Here is a 27,494-nt window from a genome sequence, read left to right as displayed (position 1 = left end):
CAACATACTGTCATTGTCTTTGTTTATTATAAAATTTTAGAATAGAAAAAAATAAATACGCGTGACACGTAATGTACGAATGCCTTCATTGTTATTGTTTTTATTTTAATATATTTGTAAAATCATTTATATTTTATTTGAATTTCCAAATATACTAAATGTGCAACAGTCAGCAAAAGATATACATTGTTTACTATTGTTGTATTTAAACGAAAAGTTATTTATAGAATAAGTATTGACAATCAATCTTCCAAAATAAGGACTTTACATGTATGTTTGTAAAAGGTAAGAACACAGATCTCCGATATTGACTGGGTAGTTTTTGCCTTCTGATAATTACAATTTTAATTAAAGGAGATTTTATGTAAGATCTAATCCGCTGCAATTTCAAATATTTGGTTTTTGGTGGGGTTCGTGTTGCTCGGTCTTTAGTTTTCTATGTTTTGTATACTGTTGTCCATCTTTTGGTCCTTTTCTTTTTTTTGCAATGGCGTTGTCAGTTTATTTTCGACGATTGAGTGTGAATGTCCCTTTAATATCTTTCGCCTGTCTTTGAAAATATTTATGTTTGTTATATTAAGATTTATATATTAGTATCATCTTTTTGTCATGTATTTTTTTGCACTTATAATTTCATTTTTAACCTGTTTATTAGTAAGAAATAACGCCTTTCACTTTCAGTGGACTTGTGATAAAAGCATTTCCGACCTATTTATCGAGAGTCGAATTGATATTTCTAACAAAATCTGCACATTTCTTGCAGTACAGCAATAAGAGGATAATTAAAATAATAATAATAGAAATGTACCTTTTTATCTTTGTATTAGTTAGGCTGGTCCTCTCCCTTACAACACACTGGTATCTCAGACACCTTTGTCAGTGTCAGAGTCAAACAGATAAAAGACAGGGAACCAGTCTACGTATTAGTTTGCACTGGTTGTCTCCGGCGATTGCTGTTTACTTCCCTACAACGTGTCAACACAACGCCGATAAACGCACTGCAACGAATACTGTTTACATATGTAACTTTCCGAGTACAGAAAATATTAAATGGTGCCAGTTTATATTTATATCATGTTAGGGTAAATGTTAGGGTTTGGTTAGTACTTTGGTTAGGGTTATGGTAATGGTTAGGGTTATAGTTTGGTTAAGGTTAGAGTTAGTTAAGAGTTATTAAAAAGTAAAGAAAAAAGTCAAATAATATTTTAGATATTTTAAATTGACAGTTTGGCATTTATCTACAAAAACCGTAAATTTGTTTAGAGCTTGAAACAATTTGTAACTGTTACAATGGAATACTGATTGACAGTTGTTTTCCTTAATTAACCAGCACATAGCCATTATTGAAAATATAAAATGGAAGGAGTTTTAAATTTAATCTGAGTATCATAGAGCAAGATCGCATTTGGTTTTAAAGGATGTAAAAGTGATGTCGTACAGATTACATGCATGTACATTTATCGACTTCAATGAACAATTTCTGTGAATGTTCGATTTCTATATAAAATATATATTGTTATTAAATCCAAAACTTGTTACTATTTCTCAAAAATAATATCTAACCGCAATTTAAACAATCCTACATTGGAATGTGTATCCTTTAGATAATTAATGCTCTACGTTGTGAAACCATGTCTTTATATACATTTGCTAATGATTACCCCTATTTATAAACGTAACTACCACTAATTCCACTTGAGATATCTTTAATTTCTGTAAACTTGATGTAAATACGTACAGATATATTTAGATAACAAATATTCTGGTATTATTTATTAAGAAAATCTATATTTACAATGGTTTAGAAAGTAGTAAAAAGTTTCACGTAAGGAGATTTCTGCAAACACTACTATAGTAATGTAGATTGACATATACTGAACATCATTTACATACAAACCTTCCTTTACTCTGCAAATTCGTTAATCTTAGCGAAAACATTATTGATTAAATATTTAGATCATTCATCAAATGACTAAAACCATAGTAAAATTTTGTTAAAGTACAAATATTGACAAAGTCTTAATCAGTTTAATGTTTACCCTGAATGAAAGAATTAACATACCATGGACATAGATGAAGACTACATCCATTACATGCCTGCGATATACATCGCCAATAAAAAGATATGTATGTAGGGCATTCGTCATTTGACAGGAACCGAACGAGAAAAAATAACCAAAAAGTATCTAGGGAACAGCATGCAGTTTTCAACAATAGACAGAATATAAACGGTACCAATTTTTCTGCACCAGATGCGCATTTCGACAATCAATGTCTCTTCAGTGATGCTCGAGGCCAAAATATTTGAAAGTCCAAAGCTTATTTAAAAGATGAAGAGCTATAAACCAAAAAGGACAAAAAAATATAGCCAAAGCCGGGCAAGAAATCAGAGCTTTGCATGAGAGAGATACATTCCTTCATTTTAAATAATTTCCAAAATTTTGTAACAGCAAATTTTAATAACACAAAATGCGTATTTTCATGCCATTATTGAAGTACTGGCTCCTGGGCTGGTGATACCCTCGGGGACTATCTGTCAACCAGCAAAGGAATCGACCCAGTGGTGGTCATACCAATAACGGTACCAATTTTTCTGCACCAGATGCGCAGGTGTATATATATAGTATACAGGTATTTAGACCCCTCTAACAAGAAATTTGTTTTGCATGCACACGTATAAAAATTGCAGTTTTTATCCAACGCAATCATAGGTTTGAACGTTGTTTTCATTTTAGACTTGTTTATAGTATACAGGTGTATATTCAATATGTCAAGCTTTAAATCATCCCGAGTCTAAAAGTTCAAACTATTAGAGATCTGTCATCAACACTTCACCCTTTTTATGACTTTAAAGCATGGAATTATGGCACGAAACAACCATTGACAGACATAGGAGCATAAACATTAAACGTTTTTGTTTGCACGAGACGCCTTCAAACTAGCTTTTAACAAATCATTCAATAATAACTTATTTGAATTTATATACTCATGAACAAATCTTTCAATGGACAAAGTTTCCGCTTAAAAAGAAGATATATTATATCGCTGTGCTTTGTTATACTATGTAACACATGTGTAACAGTTCGTTGCTCCTGTGGTTAGCGACAATACCTGTTATAGAAAAATAAAAAGTCTTATGTTCTAAATACCACAATTTGAATAATTGTTTTGATTTCCAGGAATGAAAACCAATGTTATCTACACAAGATGCATCATTTTTCTTTCCACCAACAAATCTTGACATAAAAGAATCGAATTTAATCTTTAAAAGGTAAGTGATAACAAAGAAATAAGAAACAGATATACACACCTGCTGATAAAAATTCATACTTTATTTTTGTCTTACCTTAGAAAACGCCGGCATTTTAACCTCAAATTAAATTTTATGTCTAATGTCAATATTTTGATATAACAAAATAATATTATGTACAATAGGTAGATTTCAAATGTTGAATTCTTTATTCTTAAATGAGCAAATATTGATTCTCGTCTTATTATCTTGTTATAGTCTGAAAACAATATAACATAATGAAAATTTTCTAAAATATAGGTTAGGACAAATAAACAGAAGGAATTAAAATGTTGATCAATGAAAATTGTAAGATCTCAAAAGGAAAATACAAGTAACCTGATTTTATTGCAAAATAGTCCAAGTGTACTAGTTTGTTAACTATGAACTTGAGACGAATTATGTTTTATCGTATAATCCCAGCACGCAAAAATGTAATCTTTCCAAATTATTGATTAATTCTACCCTGAACTATACTGAAGGGCTATCTGATCAACCTATATTGCAAAAATACATATGTGTTTACTTTAAAACCAAATATTTGAAACGATATGGCTGTTTTAATTATGTCGGTTTATTGCATATGTTCAATTTGGCATACTTCCAAAATATACGAAAAGGGTCATCGTGAATAAATGGAATTTATTGCACAAACTGTGCTTTTTCAATTTATGTCGAACACTTACGTTAATTGTTCCGCAATAAATGTTAAATCTTTCTAAAGATCGGGATAACTTGTTTGAACACATTGTCCCTAATTTTCAAAGTAATATTCACCGATTTTCTATTGTCTTTTAAAAAAAAGCGTGAATTATGTCTCCGAATCGCTTTTCTGGTATAACGTCCGTCACTATCGCCCAAAACAACAATTTTGCGATCAAAAGATGTAAAAATACAAGAGTACATAAGAAGTTATATGACCAAAAGAGGCATAAAATAATTTGGAATAGCCAAATCCATCTGTGGTCAACTTTGTCTAAAGGAGTTAAAACCTTTATATTTGATAATATCTAAATTTATCAACAGAGAGTTTTATAGAATTTTAAGCTCTGGGATAACAATAGATTAGAGGTTTTCTAGCTAGCTTCATTTATTCGAATGACATTATACGAAAATCAATTATCATAGTAGTCTACAAACAACGACGTCCACTGGATTTTTAGGCGAAAGTAGTTTACCAATGTTCAAACCTCGTAAATCGGTTAAGTAGAGACAAATAAAGGTAGCAAACAAAAACCCGAGGGAATGTCATGAACTTCAAAAAGAAGCGGCGAGACCGGATTCTTCGACCGTATTGAATGCATAAGACTTTCATTCCTCCCAATTTCTGTGTAGTATTTAGGTCATTCCACTGCCACATTTTTTGTAGCTTTATCAGCTGGTAGGAACACGATATCCTTTCCGATGAGTACTTCTTAATCGTTCAGTAATTTCTAAATAACTTTAAAAATGTGATACGCTAATATCTACAATATTAATACATTTATGAGAATCAAGTGTTGTTGACAGATATCTCTCGTTAACTCCATATTTTTAGTAGGACGAGAAAAAGCTAACATGGCTATTCTTTTACCTTTTTATCTTGAATTGTTGGCGATATGTTATGCTTTTTTTCTAATAAAATATGTGTTGAACGATAATTTATGCCTACACTTGTTTTTGAAAAAAGATAACATAGTCTTATTTGTAAGATTATTTTGACGTTGAGTTAGTTTATTACGGCGGTTGATACGTTAACTATGAGACCTTTGATTGAGCTGTCCTCTACGTGCAAACTTATACTCTGGAATCTCAAGCATGTATAGAAATTGGTTATTGTAGCAATTTCAAATTCTTTAACATTCTTCAGAAAAAAATCTGAAAAGATGGTATTCAATTCTTAGAACGTCCATTGCATTCACGCGTAAAATATCACCAACTCGACAATGTGAAGCTTTTTCGCTCGTTCACTGCGCTCACTCGCCAAAAAGCTTCACATCGGGGCGAGCGGCTTATATTTTACGCACTCTCGAAAAATATTGCCGTATGATTCTGCTGTTGATACCGAACGTTTGCACACGGGCATGCATATGTCTGGGACAATAGATATCTTAACATATTCCTATGGCTTTTTCATGTTATTAGAAAATATACATTTTGTTTGAAGTACGCATTCTAAATTTATTTATAGATCTGATTTCGTTTATATAATCACGTACAATGTTTTTGTTGTTTGTTATGGTCACTGAAGTAAAGTGGCTTAAGATTTAACTTATACTTAATAGTTAAAGGAACATTTGAATTTCTGAAAACCTTTTGCTTACATTTGTTAGGATTTATTCATTTACAAAGTATTAGAATTTTAATAAATTTAAAATTCAAAATCATGTTTACTTCAGCAAATACAAGAAGGACTTCTTTAATGCACATTTATAAAAACTAATATGAAAAAGAATTAAGGACGCAGAAAGCTACAATATTAAAAAGAAATATAATATTTTTCAAAAAATACTGGGGAATGGAGGGTTTATCAATCCTACTGCTACAAGTAATTTTACCGATAGTTAAGTTAAAACAAGTTTTAAATCCAACACGTAATTTGAAGCATACAATTTCTGGTTTTCTGCTTGAAAATGTAAACTTAATATGTATGATCATATAAATACATTCTTTTATTATAGTGACATGTGTAATAACAGTTAAACAAAATACGAATATGTTACAAATACAAAAAATACACCCGACCGATTGGGTCTATAAATCACTTTCATATAAGAAATTGTTTTCCGGTACTCACAAATTTACAATAAAATTAAGCTAAATGTTTAAGCTATATATAGGTTAAAAGTAGATTACAAAGTATTAAATGAAAATTAAGCAACTAGACAAGACAGAGATTCCTCTTGAATGCAATCCAAATTCTTTGAAAAGCAATAATAATGGTTGGACGGATATTTTAATCTTGTAGGATGAATGCTTTGCCATAAAAGCGGGAGGTTTGGCTGGCCACAAAACCAGGTTCAGCCCACAATTTTTTTCTTAAAATGTCCTGTACCAAGTCAGGAAAATGGGCATTGTTATATTATAGTTCGTTTCTGTGTGTGTTACATTTTAATGTTGTGTTTCTGTTATGTCGTAGTTCTCCTCTTATATTTAATGTGTTTCCCTCAGTTTTAGTTTGTAACCCGGATTTGTTTTTTCTCAATCGATTTATGAATTTTGAACAACGGTATACAACTGTTGCCTTTATTGTGTCTGAAAAAAAGTTAAAGAGTAAAAAAAAATTATTACCACTTGAATAAAATTTTAGCTCAGATTGAACCAAAATAAATATTATGTGAACCGTAACATTCTAATTTTGGACATAATCATTACTGTGGCTAAATTCAACCTATTTTGGCTATCTTTCCTAAATTTTCAATATAATACTATTATTTGGTTGATATCACATGAACTCTTAACAAAAAGAAAAAAATAATAATCAATATTATCTAATAATTAGTATGACTTAAATAAATATATTGAACAATACGAAACATTGTTAAATTGAAATATTGTTTAATGACTGCCAAACGTCCAGAAATAATTTTTAACATATAAATAAACATATATTTGAAGTATACGTCAATATGACAGCAGCCTAATGATACTAAAAAGGAATAACAAAAAGTAAAATCACAAGAATACTGAACTCCGAGGAAAATTCAAAAAGGAAAGTCCCTAATCAAATGACAAAATCAAAAGATCAAACACATCAAACGAATGGATAACAACTGTCATATTCCTGACTTGGTACAGGCATTTTCTTATGTAGAAAATAGTGGATTGAACCTGGTTTTATAACACGCATTTTAAGGACTCAAATATGTAGATGTATTAGAAATATAGACTTTTTCTTGTTGCAGTTTTTCTTTCTTTCATATAAAATATAAATTTCATATTTATTAAAAACAAAAAAGTTGATACAAATAACAATTCAAATTATGAGACATGTGAGATTGTACTATGTTTTTACAAGTGGTGAATACATGTTTAATCTTTATAACTATTTATGTGAATCTTAATCTTGTTGAAAATACACAAAATCAATGTACTGCGTATTTACTGAAATTACACTCTCGCTCAAGATTTAAATATTGATAACCTGCAGCGAAGGTTAAAAAGTATTTATAATTTTCTGAAAACGTCTATTTATTCATACTAAGGTGAATCTAAATGTCATATCGAGGACAGACACATACCTTATTTAGCTTTTAACTGTTCATGATACAAGGTATTTGTGCAGCGCGCTATACATAAGGTAAGATCATCATTGTTATATTTCAGAAATAAATCCCCGCACTTTTTTAAATGATAAAATATTCAAATTAGTCGAGTAAAAATTTATAACGAAATATATATATTGCAATGTATAATCATTTTTAGTCCTTTTCGATAAACATGTACATAAAACATAAAAAGAGCACGTCTTTAAAGTTTTTATTCAATTAAGAAAGAGAAAGAACACACAAGTAAACGTAGATTCCAGAAAGTATACGAGGGCATCAGTTACGCGTTACTTTTAGCCCCCTTCATCGACCTCACGGAGAAAAATATCAAATTACAGTTTTCCTCTATTTAGTGATAGCTTTACCTTCAAGAAAAATATGCGATTTGTAATGAATGTTGACTCGTACACCTTATAATATAAACACCTACATATCAGATCAGCTTAAATGCATAACAACTTAATTACCATTATCGCACGTTGTTTCGAATAATCAGCAGATTGTGCAGTTATTTAGTTAATGACGTTGCTATGTATAGATCAAAAGTAGCCAAAACGTATGTAGTTTTCTGTTTTTTTCCCTATGCAATAATAGCTGCTGTGTATATTATCTTTTAACCATGTTTTTCGAAAAATAATGTTTCAGTACATCATATTTTTATTGTGAGATGTATAGGATTCTTTTAACCATAATGAGAAAGGGACAGTTTGATGTATAAAAAAATGCCACTAATAGGCCATTTCACGGTTATAGCAGCCATATTGTATAAGGGGGCAGATGTTTTTTAACAGAGGTGAAAATAGCATGAAAAGACGGGAAATCCTATGCTTCCAAGTAACTGCTCTGTTTCAATGATGTTTTTCCGTATTTTTCAAACTATTTTACCTCCATTATGAAAATCTGCCCCCTATTCCACATGGCTGCAATAACCGTGAAATGGTCGATTGGAATTAGTAAATTTGAACATTGAAAAAAAGCGAAGTCTACCGGCCAGCAAGAAATTTTGCTTAAGTTATAACCGAAGCCCAATTAAAAGTGACCACTTCAATCATCTGAGATAGACAACATGCAATACCTGTATATCTATTTCTATATTTTTAGGGTATATTTTTGTATGTTTGATCATCTATTCGATAACATTAACGCTATCAATTGTATTTCACCATATGCGAATTTCGACAATTAATGTCTCTTCAGTGATGATGGAGACCAACATATTTACAATTCCAAGACCTAATACAAACGTAGAAGTGCTGATAAAATCACCAAAAGTAAAACAAAACAAAAACTTGGAATCAAAGCAATGCACGAAGGAGATATATTTCTTAATCTGAATTGATTTCGTAATTCTAAAAAAACCAATATCCGTATTATCATGCCAGTACCGAATATCCATCAGCTCAGTAGTCAGTGAATGACTTATGACATGGTTTATAACAACCTATTCTTAGATACTCCGTTGATAAATTGGGAAAATATTTAGCAACTAATGTTTCAATTACCTCACGCAAGAACTACCCTTATTTGCTAACTCTTTTCAGATCAATATTTGTCTGATATCTCTTCACAAATTCAAATATTTATACATATTTTGCTTTCAAACGTTTAGTTTCAAACGTTATGGATGAAATTTAATCCAGAAAAGCGTTATCTTAGTTTTATAGCAGAATATTGTAAACATTCAAATAGCAATTCAACACTTGTATTATGTGTTTTCTAACAATTAGAGTATATATCATTTGATCTAAAAAATACACTTGTAAAAATACTTGACGAAAATATTTTGTCGGTTAATATCATAACCTCTTTGTAAATTCCTTAACCTATTATACAGTGTAAATTCATTAAAATTATTAAAGATTGGTTGATTATCTGATGTAACTGTTTTAACTTGCTTTGGTCCTTTGATTAATATCAACAATATTCGAGACGAAACGAAAGGAAAGGCGATATCTATCGACACTACTGAAACAAGTTATAAATTTTATTGGTTCGGGCAGAAATTTAGACTTGCAAAAAAAAAAAAAAACCAAATTAATTAAATTTAACGGATCTTAAACGCCCCCATTCGGACCTTATAAAAAGTGTTGTTAAAAGAAAAAAATAATGTTGTAAACATGATCATTGATGTCACTTTTTGCGAAGAAACAAATGAATAAGTTTAAAAAGAAACATAAATAATAAGATTATCTAGACCTTGACCACTTATTTTCAAGGGGATTATGTACTTTTTTTTTGATTTTCACACGAATCTTTAACATTTGTTAAGTTGAAAGGTAAATGATTCTATGTAAATATTTCAAGTGCACACTTTTCAAACTTGATTAAAGCAGATTATTTTTTATTTTTACCTTGTTTCACACCTATTCCCCCAAAGGTATTTACAACTTAAAAGTCTCACAACATGCAGTTATGCATCTTGCAATTATGAATAGGAATGCATGATTTGTTTTTATAAAAGTAATATTTATAACAGCATAATTTAGGCAACATGCTCTTTCAGTGATATTGTTGTCTTTTTTCAAAACTACCTCTACCGTTTTTTTTGGGGAAAAATGCATAATTTTTATTGAATTTGGGAAGTTGGTAAATTTATTTTAAGCAATATCCGATTTTTTGCTAAACTTTACTGTCTTGTCTGCACAGTTTTATCACGTATATTTTGATTGTCAGACATTTAAACCTGAAAGGTACTTTTTGGGGAGGTGAAAGAGACGGAAACAACTATGGTACTTAATGCATTGAAAACCACATGTGTTACAAACACCGTGATGATTCTGATCAGAAACATGGATCTCAAAAGCGCTTTCATAATATCAAAATAATGAACATGAATCCGAAATTTACGTTCATTAATACCAATGCCATCACTTTAGGGAAAAATGTAAAACTTATTGGGAGGAATTTTAAGCCATTTTTTTTAGTAATTGGGAATTTTCTCTAGGGGAAAAAGCCGAATTTCGGATGTAATTTGAGGCAAACAATATCACTGTCTTTATAATGGTGATAATTTAGATAGTGTGATTTGAGTATTTCTTTTTTTCTCAATAGACTGGTCGATGAAGGTTTAACGCATTATGTTTTTTCCCAAATATTGTATTTGTTATTAGGGTTACATACTCATTTGCCATACAGATTATTGTTTGGAGCAAGAAATTTTATATTGTTTTTCTAAATCAATTTCTGTATTTTCACATGGTCGTGTCGTCCTGTACAGTTTATGAGGATTATGTGTGAAACCCACTGTAATAGACTGATACCGATATATGAAAGTAAAACTACTTGATTTCATATCAGCGGTTATTAACAACACTGTTAAAATAAAGTATGATATATGCGGTAGGACACCTCCATGCCTTCAACTACACAGAATTGACCTTCAAATGTTAACGTTTTAGTGTTCCTTCTACTTTATTTGGTTTCTCCTGGGATTTTGTGCCATTTACAATCAATCCACATCTTATTTGTATACGAATAAAAGTAAATCTAGAAAAACGCTTGTCAGGAATATGGCAGTTGTTATCATATTGTCCGTTTCTATGTATATTGGCGTTTGTTTTTGTAGCAGTTCAATGTTTCTGTTGTTCCGTTTTGTTTCCTCTTATAGTTGATGTGTGTCCTCTCAGTTGGTTTGTGACCTGGATTTGTTTCAGAAAAATCGAAAGATGACTTTTGAACAGCGGTTTACTACTATTGTCTTTATTTCGGACTGATGAAATTGTAAGCTTTATTTGTATTTCGTATCACTTTAAAAATGAAGACTTGAAATAATGTTTGGTCTCCGAGGGTCAAATGGCAGTGTATGGATAGTTGATTTGATTAAAAATCTGATATTAACCAACGCTTCTCGTTTTGGGGATGACCGCCCAGTCTATACACAGTGCCATGAATTGTTTGTAAAGATTTCATGAAATCTAAATTGACCCTGCTTAAACAATGTATTGGAGTGCATAGACAGCATTCCAAAAACCAGAGTAAGATTTTCTGTCAAAGAGCCATAGATAACACTTGTGTCTAGATATTTTTATCAGGTTTTCCATTATCCTGTTGACTTGACATTGCAATTGTTACAGAGAAATTATAAGATAAACAAAAGTGATGAGGATTTCATTGTTCACCCTACAACCAAGCATCGATTTATCTATTACTCTATAAATGCACTCATTTATAACTTAGCTATAGAATCAGTTTAAAAATATTCGATATTAAGTGTATTGATGTGTTAACAGATAGTTTCTGCTGTAGCAGATGCAATTTAAATTTTAATCAATTACCCCCGGAAATGTTAGTATCGGACATATTGTAAAGTAGGAATATATTTTTACATGTTTTGAAATTATAATATTTACAAAGTTCGTGTTTAGGAAAAATAATTTATTCTTGTTTGTATCTTTTAAGTTTTTTATAGTGCGAAATTAGACACAGAAAACGCAAATGTAGCGTAATTTCTATCGGCATAACGGAGCGATATCATATATTTCAATCAATCAGAAATAAATTATTTAAAAAATAAACAATTTAATGTTGCATAAATACAATAAATATTAGAGGTAACAATACTATATTACTTAAACAGAAAATTTAAAGTAAAGATTTTCGAGAAATCTCTTTGTTTAGTAATGGCTGAAAAGGGTCTGGCTTTTTAACACACGAAACGAAATAAGTAAACGCACCTGGTGAATTAAAGGCAAGTTAACAGTGCTCGTTACTTAACGAACAATTCATGTCTCCAGTTTTTGACACCGAGATCTCGCAAATATAAAGAAATACACTATCTTCGTCGATACTATGATTTGATTTGATAACTGTTATTGAACATTTAATATTATACGAAAAAGTTGGAACTATTCATCTTAAAGATCACAGTTCACCTTCTCCAACCGATTATATTGTTCTGACAAATATCATGCAATGAGAATTTAACAGTTTAATGGTTGCACATTATTATCGTTATCCAACCGATCTGTTAATGATTCAATATAACAATGAATAGTTCCACATACTTAGTATGGAAATGGCAGATATATGGCCATCATTTAGCGCAAGAAACTACACAAGCTGTGTAAAAAAGTAAATAGAACCTATACGATTGTAATGTCAACCTCAACCCTTTACTGGAAGTTTAAACATTATATAGGCTGGGTTTATATTTTGAATGAAGCAATAAACAAATTCACACAGGTAATTTCACAAAAAAAGTTGCAAGGATACGTGATGAAGGCTTTTAAGGAAACTCATGGTGTGCACATGGATATTTTTTGTTTGTTTGATTAATTGATTTAAGTCAAAATGGCTGGTTTGAACTCAGTATCAAACATTTTTTTATGTACAGAAATAAGATCCTCCATAAGTCCGTGTGGGTATGATCCTCAAAAAATATAAGTGCATCAGTATAATATGAATTGTATATTTTAATTTCGGTCGTCCTAACCCCTTTTCTTGATTTATCTGACAAGTGCAAACCAAAACATTTGAAAAACATGGATGTAAAAGACATTAACACGCGAAGAGCAATGTGACCACACTGTAAATATAAACAAATCCAAATTATTATAGTCATTTTTGCCCGAAGTTGGTAGAACCTTAGTTTTTAATGAGTTTTGAATTTATCAACGGGGATTTAAGAAAAGTGTGTTAAAGTCATGTCGGTTAGGTAAGGCAATTATGCTAAAACACAAAACTTCTTCAGCAAGTATAACTCTTATTTAAGCTCTTCGGTTCATTACTCTTAAAAGTTTCTTGCGGCTTTTAGTAAGGTGCCGTGGGGAAGTTTATGTTGAACACAAAGACATCATGACATTTGTTTATGTAGTCTTAAGAAATATACCAGAAGGCCATAACCGATCAGTTATCAAAACATTACAAAAACTCCTTTCGAGTTCAGTGACATTGTGATACAGTACGTTAGAATTAAACTACGGTTAATAAGCACTAAACACCCAAGCAAAATTTGATAAAAATCCTAGGTTTGTACCTCTGACAACAGACAACAACCAACTATTCAGCGTCGTTGTCGAGTTGGCTTTTATAAAATAAACGGTACAAATTATTATTGCACCTGATGCGCATTTACAAACTCATTTAATCACCTTTATTTTTTAAATCTATTGGCCTTTCATTGCTCGCTATACGGTATGACATTATTTTATCATTGAAGGTGGTCTCTGGCTGACAATAGTTTCCATGATTTGTTCTTTTGCTTTCGATGGATAGTTTTTATCTCTGATGGATAGTTATAGTCTTCTTAGTGTATTCATGTTACCAATCACTGCAAACTTCAACTAACCATTTAACAAATCATTGCGAAAAATGAATGATATATTCAAATTATAGGAGATATTTTGTTTATTTTGAGATTATTACAATGCATGATTTTTAGTTTGTACTTATGCTGCAGATGAGAGGAGGTTTAGCGCTTTTAAACATGTTTAACCCCGCAACATATTTTTATGTGCATGTCCGAAGTTAGGAGCCTGTAGTTTAGTTGCTGTCGTTGGTTCATGTCTCACATATTTGTTTTTTATAAATTGTGTTGTTATTAATTAGGCAAATAGTTTTCCTAATTGAATTGTAACATATTCTTTCATGTCGAGGCCTTTTATAACCGACTATACAGTATGGGTTTTTCTCATGATAGAAGCCTGTACGTTTCCCTATAATTGATTACCTCCACTTCATTTAAACTTTGGTGGATAGTTGTCTCATTGGCAATCAAACCACATCTCCTTATTGTTATATTTAGGGACTTTGGGAAAATTTGAACTCAAAGTACAAACTTTAATTTCTTATTGTTGCATATTCAGGTATCAATATCATATCTCGTATGAATTGTGTGACTCATATTATTTATGTTATCATGTAGTATGTTGCGTGCCATCATCTTTACACACGCACTTAATGTATACAATTTTATCCTCCCACCAAAATTATAACTAGATAATGTTATTAAGTATAATATGATCTAACTACATCCGACCTTCTTTTTATAAGTATTCTATATATAGAAATCTTGTGATTATGTTTCCAACAAATCGAAGATAAACTTAAATAATTTTAGGTCCTGAATGCTTTTCAACTTTGAACTTATTTAGCCTTTTTAACCTTTTTGATCCAATAGACAAAACGCACGTCTGGCGTACACAATTTCGATCATTTTATCTTTGATGAGTTTTTTTTACAAATACTGGGTCGATGTTACTGCTGGTGATATTAACCAAGTGGTTGTTACCGCCGTTTTTGATAAGAAGTCTATACATTGAAATCTTGTGATTATGTATCCAACACATCGAAGAATGTGATTTAAATGATATGTTTATCTATTTTTAGTCTGATAAAGTGACCATGATAAATTGTAACTGTAATAAAAGTATATTGATTTTCATGGAAACCATATTATTTGAGCATTTCAACCATGTTGCCAATACAAGCTGACGGTCTTTATTCGCTTCATTTACCGATAAGACAGTTTTAATGTTTGGCAAGAAAAAAAAACCAGCACAATTTGCTTGTATAATACTTAGAAACAAAATAATAATTTGTACTATAACAATAGTGCTGGAAAATAATTACACTAGACGGTTTGTGCTCTTTATCCCGATCCTTTGATCTAACCTCTTGTCATGTAAGGGCCGTTTACATCTGACTATATGACAGGAGTTTACTCACTTTTAGAAACCGAACATTGTCGTCATATTGTTATCTACTGATTTCTGTAAACCAACATATTTTCGAGACAATAAAAAACACGCGAATGTAAATTGTCGCGAATATGTTAAACTTGGATCGTTCCTTATTAAACTTCATCAGGTAAATTTGAAATTAGCGAAACTAAATCGCCGTTAAGTTGGATAGAAAGAGCTACACTTGAAATAAAGTATCAACGAAAATAAGTTGGTTTACAGCAGTTATCCTATTGTTAAGTCATACCATTTCGATTTTTTATAATTATTATGTACACCAAACTTAAACTATACAGTACACTTATTGAAATTCTCACTAAAGAGGGTGAAAATTCTCATATCAGGTATTTTGAAAATTAACATGTATTGACAATTGTTTTAACCCGAACTAATTTAGAAAAGGTTTCTATAAATAAATTTTATCAATTGAGACCGATTTAATACAGAAGGGTGGGTTATATCGAAGGAGCAAATGCAGATATTCAGTTGATTGGAAAATGCATTGTATCAATTAGGTTCCCTTTGAAATGAGTAGATTTTGTTTGTTTGGAAACGTAAATCTTCATATCACCAACCACATCTATTCATTTTAATGCATGAATGAATGCTTTATTTGTAAGAAAAATATATATGATAATAGTAGTAAAAGAGTAAATATCATTATAACAATACAAGTAATTTAATTTCCTAGCTGATTTTAACAATTTGCCCAGTTTTACAATGAAATTTATCTGAATTTCACCTATTTCTCCATGAATAGTAGTAATTAGGTAAATATTTGTATTAACACAAATCTTTATGCGGGACAAAATAAAACAAAATGATATGTGTCCTCTAAAACATTTATGTTGCTGCATATACAGATGATTAATTGTTCTCTCGTCATAGGAAAAATATCAACAAGAGGTTGTGATGGCTACTACTATAAATCTGTGAACTTTAATTTACAGAATCTTAAGCTAAAACATATACTTTATTTTATTTTAGATTGTAGTGTGTATCAGTGTGTTGTGAGATGGGCATGGAAGGAATATTAAAGAGGAGGATCTCAATATTGAGAGGTTACCAAGACCGATGGTTTATCTTGACGGAAGATGGATTAATGAGACAACATGAGGTTCTATAATATTTTTATAAGTATAGTTACTGAGAAATATATTTTAGATTTTTTCCATAAGAAGGGTATGATTTGTATTTATATGTGAATTTTCTATTGTAACTTTTTCATGAAAAAATTAAAACACCACTTTATACCTTTTATGCTTCCGAACTGTTTTTCTAGATTTGTCTTCATCATGAACGTTCAAAGTCGAATAATGAAACGCCAAGAAAGTATAGGAACCGAAACAGTTGACTAGCTATATGCACAAAAACCACCAAAACAAATTTCATTTTCATTCATCAATTTCATAAACAACAGTCAAATTGTTTTCAGAATGAAACTTTAATAGTCTGTTTATAAATCAAATGAAATTATACGAATTATGCTTGATATGCAGACATTGATCTTCACATGTCATTTATTGTTTTAGAAAAAACCTAGTCATGCAACACAGAAGGCGAAATGGCAAATGAATATCATAGTAAGTTCTAAAAATATGAGAATTAGTGATTCTATTTCAACCCTTAATTCTTTTCTTTAAATGTCCAGTATCAAGTCAGGGATATGGCAGTTATCAAATAGTCAGTTTGTATGAATGTTGGCGTTTGTATTTGTAGCAGTTCATTGTTTCTTTTGTTCCGTAGTTTTCCTCTTATAGTTGATGTGTTTACTCGGTTTTTGTTTGTCACACGGATTTATTTATTGAGCAGCTGTATACTACTGTTGCCTTTATTTACACTGAAAAGGCTGTACGCATTGAATCAATGGAAACCTGTATATGATAGTTGAGTAAAAAAATCAGGATAATCACGATTGTTGACGGTACAAAATTCATATTCATATTAATCATTTTCAGATTGGTATATTAGACATATGAGCAAAATATTTTGAAATTTTTGGTCAACACACCAGAAACTGCTTCAAATGAACACACAAGACAGTATTTATTATTTGCATACATTGTATCTTTAACAAAAAGACTCACTACAAAGCCGCTATTTATATAGAAGGTAGAAAGGTTTTATACAACGGCACGCTTCACTGAAAACTATGTAGTTTAACAAAATCATTTTACAGATATCTATATCATTAGAAGTGTTTATTTTCAAAAAAATTTATATTGTTATCCTAAACAGCTCGCCGATATTGACAAAAAGAAAGACGGAAAATGTTTTAACTTAACTTCCAATGAAGGCCAAAGGATAAAATTGAAAGGTAACATGTTTATTAAACAGTTTGTAGTAGCTTGAGCATCCGTTCACAATAATTGCTACGTTTTTAGGATCGAAGGAATAGTTCGATTGTCCATTCCTGAAGACGTATGCAAACAAAGAGAAATCAAATTGATCTTTATTTAACCCAGATCAAACTAAATAGTATGGATTTCAACAAGTATCAAAACCCAAACTATTTGTCAAATTTGTAAAGACCTGGCAGGATGAAATGTGAAAAAAATTGAAAATGAAACTGCCTGATTTCTACTACCCAAATGAATGATAACCATTTGACACAAATAACCATTTGACACAAAAACCATATGACACAAAATACCATATGACACTAATAACCATATGACACAAATAACCATGTGATACAAATAATGATATGTCACAAATAACCATATGTTACAAATAACCAAATGGCACAAAACACCTTCTTAAATAGTTCTTGGTTTGGAACAGTCTAGTAAATAACGCGGACGGGTTAACGTGATTGTGAGGGCTAAACCCATCTCATAACCCTGCAAACTTTTTTCGCTAATCTAATTCTGCACGTAATATAATAATACCAAACGATAAAATACATTAATTCACAGAATTGCAGAATGCTATAAATGAATTGTTTCGTTGAGGTTGGGAATCTTGCAAGTTTTTTTTATATGGGACCGTCAATACTGAATTCATATTATACCTTAAAAAATGTCCTTTAAAGAATGTTTAACATGTACGCTGACTTATCATGTATTGTCAATAATTAAGAATGTAAAACTTTTGATTTTACAATCTGTGATAAATGGGTTATATACAACTTTATCAAAACATCGATCAAAATGTTTTTCAGCACAATCCGACGACGAAAGAGAGAAGTGGATTAAATGCTTCAAGAAGATAAATCATAAAATCTTTCCTGTGAGTACCTTAGATGTTCACTCCGAGGCATCTTTTTTTAACCTTTTAAATATGTATAGTACATTTAAAATTTCAATCCTGGTATCTATGATGAGTTTATTTACAACCTCTGGGTCGATACCACTGTTGGTGGAGTTTTAATTCCCCGAGGGTATCACCAGCCCAGTAGTCCGTACTTCTGTGTTGACTTTGGTTATCATTGATATGTTCATACTTATACATTAACTGTTTACAAAACTTTGAATTTTTGAAATACTAAGTCTTTTCTACCTCAGGAATATATTACCTTAGCAATTTGGCAAAACTTTTAGGAATTTTTGGTCCTCAATGCTCTGCAACTTCGTACTTTATTAAGCCTTTTAGACATTTTTTGATTCGAGCGTCACTGATGAGTCTTTTGAAGACAAAACGCGCGTCTGGCGCAAATATAAAATTTCAATCCTTGCATCTATGATGAGTTTATTTGGTGTATTGATCAGAAGAATAATCATACCTCTATATTTTATGGGGCTAAATGAGAAGTGCTTTAAGTTCCAAAAAAGCCAAAATTAGTTGTATTTTATTCGGTACCCAACAATAGCGAATAAATTGAAAAGATAAATACCTAATGAATACAAGTGCAATGTTGACATGTTTATCCCCGAATTATTATTTGTGAGTGGCCCCTTGATTGTTTTGTACTTGATACCAAAAGGTTGATTGGGGTATTGAAATATGGTTACTTTGGTCATATAGCGTTCGGCGATTAAACCCTTGCTTAAGTTAAACGTTCATATTGCTGCGTAAAATTACGAGGCACGTCGAGTTAGAATGTGGACAATACTTCCGATGCTGTATGTAGAGATCATGTATCATGATCACAGCGTGTTAGAACAGAAAGGCGAAAGATACCAATGGAAAATCCATACTCATAAGTCGAAAATAGACTGACGACTCCATGGCAAAGAAAGAAAATAAAAGCCAACCAATATTATACAAAGCATAATGTAGAAAAAAAAGACCGAGCAACACAAACCCCACAAAAAACTCAGGTGCTCCATAAAATAACGCTTGCCACAACTTTTGAGGGCGTGTTTAAAGGCATAATGTCTGCACCGATCCACTTAATCAATTCCATTTCAGGCTCTTGTACTGCATAAACAGTTTGTTGGCATCTTAATTAACTAATATTTACGCTTAGAGTTTTAATTTCATCTAAAGCTTTGGGCGAATCTACCTTATTCAATATGATGCTTAAAATCTCTTAAATATCTTATATGTACATTTGAGGTTATTTTTATACATGTTATAGTAACACGAATACATGAATGTTCAAAAAAGGTTTCATTGCCTCTCTTTTGTTTCAATCTAGTAGAAAATATGTCATGAAGGCTAATTGTAAAGTGTGGTTGTTATAATTTCAGCACAGTTTCCCAGATTATGTAGACGAGGAAGACGAGGATGACGTTTTTACCAACAACAGCAACCACAAAGGTATTTAAAGTTATCACGATCACAAACAGGTTGCGCAAAGCTTATAACAATACCAACAACAACTAATACTTCTACTCATATGTTGTCTTAGTTCTTAGATGCATAAAACATATATCTGAGAAATTAAAGCTTCGAACAGAAAACACAATAAATTTGGAAAAGCTGAGACAACTCCAGGTTTTTGGTAGATTTCGTGTTGCCCAGTCGTAGGTTTTCCATGTCGTGTTGTGTTTTCTTTTTGGTCCTTTTTGCCATGGCATTGTAATGTTTATTTTGAAAATGGTTTCATAAGACTTGAATAGTATTTTCAATGCAAATATATCATGTTTTCAATTCTTACACGACTCCTTTACTTTCTATGTAGGCTTATACCCGATGTATCTTTATCTCCTTTTTGAATACAATCTTTATAATGAAATTTACTAAAAGCTATCCGGAAAATGTTCAATCGGGCCTTTTTAAAACATGAATATTTCTTTCTTTCTGTCTTTCTATCGGGGTAGAATGAGAAAATGAAACTAGAGTATATAACAATCGAAAATCGATATATATTTCCATAAGGTTTATAGACAAATGGCATTGAAAAAGAATAGTAGAAGTTCAGGATATATACAAAAGGATTTCCACGAATATTTTTAAGTTTAATAAACAACAGCAACTGCAACACCTGACTCTTCCGTAATGGTAGGTATTCGAACAAAGACAAAGTACAAGGACAAAAGTTGTCTAGATAGCCTGATTTTGTCAAACATGTGCAGCACCTGAGATGACCCTAGCTTTTTATGGGTTTTGTTTTGCTCAGTCTTTAGTTTCCTGCATTGTGTTTTGTGTACTATTGTTTTTATGTTTGTCTTTTTTCTTTTTTTAAGCATGGTGTTGTCAGTTTATTTTCGACGAGAATTTAAATGTTCCTCTGGTTTCTTTTTCCTCTCTTTTACATTCAAATAGATAAACAGATAATGGTAATTTTTTTATATAAAAGGATAAGAAAACAAATCAACCTGATAAAGGATGTATTCTTCTGACGTTTCAGTCTCGTTGAAATCTTGTTATGGAATTATTTCCAAAACATGTGATAAAAGTGGAAAATACCAATGAATTTAAAAAATGTTATAATCAAGCTTAAAACTCTGTGAACAAATTGTGTATTTACAATAAGTAGTGTTTTAGGAATAAAATTTTAAAATTTTATTACCAATCAAGTCAGTCTTTTTAGCCAAAATTTTGAGAAAATGGGTGAGGGGTACAAGAAATGATTTAACAAGAAATATGTACATCCCATATCACTTTTTTTCTTTTTAAATTTCTTAGATATGTATTTTTTCAATCATTTATAACAAAGAAGTTTAAATAATATGCATTTTGTTTTTAAAGAGAGAAATCACAAATTTACAAAATTGACAGCATGGTAAATTTGACACGAAAAAGCATCAAAATATGATAGAACTTTCTTATGTTAACACCAACCTATAGTTGTTTCAAGTTGAATTTATTCAGATTGGTCCACTTCATCTTTATTGAAAGTATAAACAAAAGTTTAGTTGTGGAACTGTTAACTGTTTCACGATAATAGCCCCAAAATGGATAAAAACTGATGAAAAATGGGAAAATCATCAAAATTGGGTACTTTTAAAGGGCTGTAGCCAAAAAAGAAGTGCACCACCATATACTTTTTTCTTAACCAATTATTTTTTAACCGTCATAGAAACCCAAAAATCAGGTAAAGAAAAAAGTTTAGTTCTAAAAATGGTTGGATCCTCAGAGGTGTACATCCTTAAGTTCTTAAAACAGAAAAGCATAAAGATTAAAGATGCATTCTGAACTTGTCAATACCTACATATAACAGATGCTTTTTTTATTACAGCAAAAGAGGTTGATCCCGAACCAAAGCCAACTTCTCGAATATCATTCGGCGAGACATTTAAAAGTAAAGATGCTTTTCCAAACCAAAATAATGATCACAGGAAGTCAGAGGAAACAGTGAATGAACCACCAAGGGAAAGTGCTGCAGATATTACAAAGAAATTCAAAGAGATGACAATAGTAGACAGGAAGTATGACTTTTCTATGTGGTTGATTCTATATAATATGATGTTTTGCTATTTGCATGACTTTTAGTTATTTAGTACTAGTATGTCGAGTTATTATCAATGACAAAACAGAACTTTCTATAGTTTATCAAGACAAAGTACAAAATCAATCGTTATCAGTATTCAGTTGTGGTATTCATTGGTTCCTGATAAGAAATGTAGTGAGGTTCATCCCGTTGTTTTTGTATTCTTTCTTTTTTTTTTATATTTGTTTTTGCAGTGCTTTGTTAATTGCTGTTTTTTTACGTATGGGTTTGGATAGGTTCATTGCGATTTTTTTTTTGCTGTGAAAGCATGTTAAATTACACAAGATTAGATATTTAATGTAGAAAATATGTATTTTGAAAATTGTTGTAAATGATAACATGATCCTTTGTTATATTTAAATAAAAAGAGGGAACCATTGAAGTATTAAGAACGTCTTAAAACTACCCACGAAAAAAATGTGGTTTCACATCATGATTTAGTGAGATATTTGTCATTGGTTTGTGCTTGATATACATGATATACTAGTACATTATCTAATCATGATTTTTTTAACTTTTAGAAAACGACATTTAATGGTGGCAGCAATTGATTTTGGGTCAGCCTATTCTGGTAGTGCCTATTCATTCAAAGACAGGTTCATCAAAGACCCACTCGAGATAAATGTAATGGGAATAGGAAAAAAAGGATTGGAGTCATTAAAAGTACCAACAGTGCTCCTTTTAAACCCTGATCGAGAATTTGTAGCATTTGGATTTGAAGCGGAATCGATGTACTCTGAATTACTGCAGAATGACCCTGACGAAGCACAAACGTGGTATTACTTTAGTCGGTTTAAAATGCAACTGTATAATAATATGGTGAATATCTTTCATATTGTTTATATCTAGAATGGTTATTATCTAACATAACTATCAAAAGATTAAACTTATACTTCGGAACATATCCGGAACACAAAGAGGGAAAGAAAAAAGAGAGAAAAATATAAGAACTCTTGTGAATGACAAACAATACCAAGGTCGAATGTAAAATACAAAACGAGAATTATTTTGAATTCTAGTCCTAGGCTCAATCAAGCCATTTCAACTATCATGCTATTGATAATAATTGTCACCTGTGTCAAATATATTATAAACCAAACTATGTTATCATATTAACTAATTCAAATACTTAACCCGATTCACTTAGGTTACGCTTCAATTGACTTTGTTGTGATGTATTTTTTTTCCATTCTTAATAAATAACTAAAAGTTGGTACAGGTACAGGTCATTGTTTACTAAACCTCCAAAGATTTAGAGATTTAAATTTCTTATATATGTGTATAGTACACACAGAGGGATTAAGATAAAAACGTGATGGCAATTTTTTAGCTAGTGGTTAGTGACGATTCGCTTTAAAATACAACTCTGTATATTCCATTAAAAGGTAATGAGTGAGTCGTAAATCATACTGTGATCACCTCAAATCACCAGCCATAAACCTGATTCACTGTGATTTACTCTACGCCAGCATGTAATTTGTCTGTTCTATCCTGGAGTTGACCTTATTGATTCTACGAACCATAAAACTGTAACATGTATATGTATTATTCTCAATAACAACCATGTTTTACTTTTCTTAAGAATCTAAAGAAATCAATGACAATTAAAGACATTACCGGAAAGAAAGAAATGAAAGCGGTTGATGTTTTTGCCTACTGTATTGAGAACATAAAAGACTCGATTTTTGGAAAAGCAAAAGAAAAGGTTACGGATTTACAGGAAAATGACGTTCATTGGGTTCTTACAGTCCCTGCAATCTGGAACGAGGCTGCACGACAATTCATGCTTGAAGCTGCAGAAAAGGTACAAAGCGGATACGTTGATGATAATTTGTTTTGAACTTAACTACCATTTGATAAGTGGTGCATGTCAGCGGGAGACGCTTATATAAAGCTATCATGTTAGTGCAAGTCTTGTGTTTTACTCCGCTTATGGTATATTGTCCGTCCAACTATTTAGAGTTGAGTGTCACTGATGATTTGGATGAAGGCAAATATGGCTTCTAGCATAGCAACGTTTAAGCCTGGATCTTAAATTGGATTTCATACCTGGACTTTATATGAAAAAGCAAAAATACCGAACTCCAAGTAAAATTTAAAACGTAAAGTTCCTTGCCAAATGACACAATAAAAAAACTCAAACACATCAAACGAATAAATAAACCGCTTTCATATCCCTAACCTGGTACAGGCATTTCCTTATATAGGGAATGTTGGATATAACCTGGTTTGATAGCTATAAACTTATCATTTGTTAAACAGTTGATATATTGATATACATTAGTAAATCTTGCCTTTATTTATTAATTAAAGTTGTCGTAAACACATGTTAAACTTTTAACCTTTTAATTTTGTTAGAAGGGGATATACGTAATTATTATGTCACTAAACGCCAAAAAATCATTAATATATTTAAATAATAACACATTATTTATATGTCCTCATTCAGACAATAACTTGAAGATCTTTGACAGGAACAAACATATTTCAAATATTTCTTATAATTTAAAGAAAGTCTTTATACAAAGTTTAAGATCGTTATAAATAAAAAAATCCGGAAGGTGGTGGCAATCTTTTATACTGTACAGCAGTAGGTTCTTGTACAGTTAAAAAGAAAATGCATATTTGCAAAAAAAAGAAGAATTTTGAAACAGATGGGTGAACTTTATTTCAGGCAGGAATAGATCAAGAAAGGTTAACTCTAGCATTAGAACCAGAAGCAGCCGCATTATGTTGCAAGTGTTTAGAAATACAAAAACGTACAACTGGAAAAGGTTCAAAACTTGGATCCTTTGATACTGGTGCAAGGTTCCTCGTGGTAGATCTTGGAGGTAAATGTTTGAATAAAGTTTCTAGTTATATACATACATAAGATAAAATGCATACAAGAAATGTTAAAAAATCAATTCTGTTAGAGACTTATCTCACTTTACTGACGATTTCAGTTATATAAACTTGCATACATGCATTAATAATTTCTTTGAAGAAAACTGTAATAACCTAAATATTGTTCTCTCCCTAAAGACTTTATTTATACTATGTTTAAGAAAATCTAGGATGGCAGTACATTCGGATTTGTCGAATTAAAAAAAGTTTCAGTAATAATGGTAATCCTGGAAGCAAAAGATATTTTGGAATCTGAAACACAAATTACGATGCTATTTACCTTTATTTACTTCAATTTGACCAGAGCAGATTCTCACGGTTGTCACTGCAATATGCTTGTAAATACTGCTCGTTACTTCCAACGAAATAGTTCTAGTTATTTGGATTTTAATAAAAATCGGTCTTTGATACATATTTTAACCAGTTCTGGTTTTCGAGTTAACAATATCTTTTCCAGAATATTATATGGTACTATCTTTCTAGATTAACCATGGTAAGATATAAGCTGCATCGGATTGAATTCGACATTATGCAAATGAATATCAATACATATATGTTAACCTATTTCGGGTTGTAAAATCTCTAAGGAAAGTCTGTAACTGTTTGAATATTGAGTTGTTATAAGAACCTTACAAAATACAAAACAGACAAAAAATCTGCCTATCAAACGTATTTGAATGTTCCAAAATCATTCAAACTTAAATACATGTACCTGTATACGTTGCATATAAGGTCGATTTCTATCCAACGAAACTTTTATCTTATCACAGACGTATTTATCGTTCTTGAATATCGAATAATTTTGATGCTTTAAATATTTGTTGTTTTTTTCTCTTTAAGGTGGAACAGTCGATATAACTTCAAACGAAGTATTAGCATCGGGGCAGTTAATGGAAATACACAGCGCCTCCGGTGGTCCATGGGGAGGAAATACTATCAATGAAGGGATATGGAAACTTTTGCGCGATGTTTTTGGTGAAAGTACAGTAACTAAGTTCATTGCCGAAAACCGGGACGATTACCTCGAACTAGCGAGAACAGTTGAGTTGAAAAAGCGAACTGTTACATCTAATAACAAAGTCACAATAGAGATTCCAAGATCATTAATGATAGAAGCGAAAAAGTCAAACCCGGGCGTAATTGCTGAGGAATTTAAGGATCAGGTTAAACTAGTAACAAACAAACTTCAAGTACTCCCTGGTGTTTTGCCGCAAATTTTCAAAGAAGGAATTGACACAGTCAGCAAATATGTTCAAGATTTATTGGATCAACCAGAAACAAAGGGGGTTTCAACTATCCTTCTAGTAGGTGGATATGCAGCATGTGACCTTTTAAAGGATGCAATGAAAACAAAGTTTACTAATCTTACCGTCATATGTCCACTTGATCCGGATGTAGTTGTTTTGAAGGGAGCAGTTATTATGGGCCATATGGAAACACCTATTGTTGGTAGAATTGCAAAGTGTCACTATGGGATAGCAATTCTGGTTGGTGTTGACAAACAGAATATGTACCAGTGCTTTGATCGGTCTTTCAAACCTTTGACCTCGACTGAAGAAGAGTTCCATACGATTATTAAAAAAGGTCAACCTATCCATGTAAACGAGGTAGTTACCGAGTACGATTTTCCGATAACGTTCGAACAAGATGAAGCTTTTATACGAATTTACGCATCAGATGATACAAAGCCACCAAAAATTATATCGAAGAATAACTGCAGGGAAATAGGTCACATCCGTGTCAAGTTACCAAAATTTAGAAGGGAAACACGTCTTAAGATAGGAATATCAAATAGTGAAACGGAATTCAAAGTAGTGGCCCGGGATGAGCATACGGGGAAATGCTTTGCAGGTGTTTGCAGATTCCTGAATTAAATTTTATGACATGAGGTAGCAACTACATTTTGATTGTACATATAGGCAGCGGCTTTTAGTTTCAAATAAATGATCTTTTGATAGAATTTGTTTATCAATAGTTATACAAGATTTCAAATACTGAAGTTTTTTCCAATTTTAGAGCTAGTGTCTCTTTTTTGTTTGTTTCGGCCATGTGTTGTCTCTTTTGTTTTCGACTTTTAATTTTTTACTGCGGATGGTATTTCTTCTTTCTTGTTTTCATTGCGAATTATATACATTCAATTACACATTTTTTATAACGATATGTAAATATATATGATAGAGGTCATATTCAACTTTATGATGCCGGTTTCAGATTTTTTTGGTTTTTGCTAAGTGGCGGACTTTTTACGTCTCAAAGTTTAGAAAAAGGCATACTTGTTTAAAGGATAAGAAGTCAAAGTTGCTATATTAATGAAAGAACAAAGATAATTAGTGATTGATTATACAAAAACATATCTTTTGGAATGTGAAAATCGTGTAAGTATTCACAACAGATTCATACCACCACTAGGTAGTAGGAAATAGGTAGTTTCATAACGACTCTGAAGATAGACTTTTCCTACCGATACAATAAATGTTGATATAGATAAAGAGACACGACAAGATTGCCAATAAGACAACTTCACAGAGGTTAAATGTAGTGAATTTAAACAACTATAGGTCAAGGTTCGGCAT

At 31.3% G+C, this 27,494-nt stretch overlaps 1 protein-coding gene across 3 annotated transcripts; it reads left to right on the top strand.

Annotated features, from left to right (window-relative positions):
* The first annotated feature begins 196 nt into the window (after window positions 1–196).
* LOC127717645 (heat shock 70 kDa protein 12A-like) lies at window positions 197–26,881 on the top strand. Of its 3 annotated transcripts, XM_052223369.1 has the most exons (12): window positions 197–285; window positions 3,180–3,271; window positions 16,203–16,332; window positions 16,748–16,798; window positions 17,454–17,532; window positions 18,379–18,446; window positions 19,850–19,919; window positions 21,784–21,973; window positions 22,557–22,854; window positions 23,618–23,839; window positions 24,710–24,866; window positions 25,762–26,881. In XM_052223369.1, exons 3-12 carry the CDS (start codon window positions 16,231–16,233, stop codon window positions 26,793–26,795), a joined length of 2,271 nt encoding a protein of 756 aa, XP_052079329.1. In that variant the 5' UTR covers window positions 197–285; window positions 3,180–3,271; window positions 16,203–16,230; the 3' UTR covers window positions 26,796–26,881. The 3 variants fall into 3 exon arrangements, with proteins under 3 accessions (XP_052079329.1, XP_052079330.1, XP_052079331.1); XM_052223370.1 differs by lacking the exons at window positions 197–285; window positions 3,180–3,271 and adding an exon at window positions 7,417–7,568; XM_052223371.1 differs by lacking the exons at window positions 197–285; window positions 3,180–3,271 and adding an exon at window positions 11,813–11,843.
* Window positions 26,882–27,494: the final 613 nt, after the last annotated feature.

This window comes from Mytilus californianus, unplaced genomic scaffold (assembly GCF_021869535.1).
Source record: "Mytilus californianus isolate M0D057914Y unplaced genomic scaffold, xbMytCali1.0.p SCAF_10, whole genome shotgun sequence".
NCBI classification, from domain to species: domain Eukaryota; kingdom Metazoa; phylum Mollusca; class Bivalvia; order Mytilida; family Mytilidae; genus Mytilus; species Mytilus californianus.
The sequence above is the reverse complement of the archived record's forward strand: the minus strand, read 5'-3'. Positions and strand labels throughout refer to the sequence as shown.

Coding starts and splice junctions, on each gene's coding strand:
- LOC127717645 (XM_052223369.1), top strand. CDS start 16,231: ATGGGCATGGAAGGAATATTAAAGAGGAGGATCTCAATATTGAGAGGT. Junction 17,533..18,378: donor CCAAAGGATAAAATTGAAAG/GTAACATGTTTA, acceptor AATGTTTTTCAG/CACAATCCGACGACGAAAGA. Junction 24,867..25,761: donor CCTCGTGGTAGATCTTGGAG/GTAAATGTTTGA, acceptor TTTCTCTTTAAG/GTGGAACAGTCGATATAACT.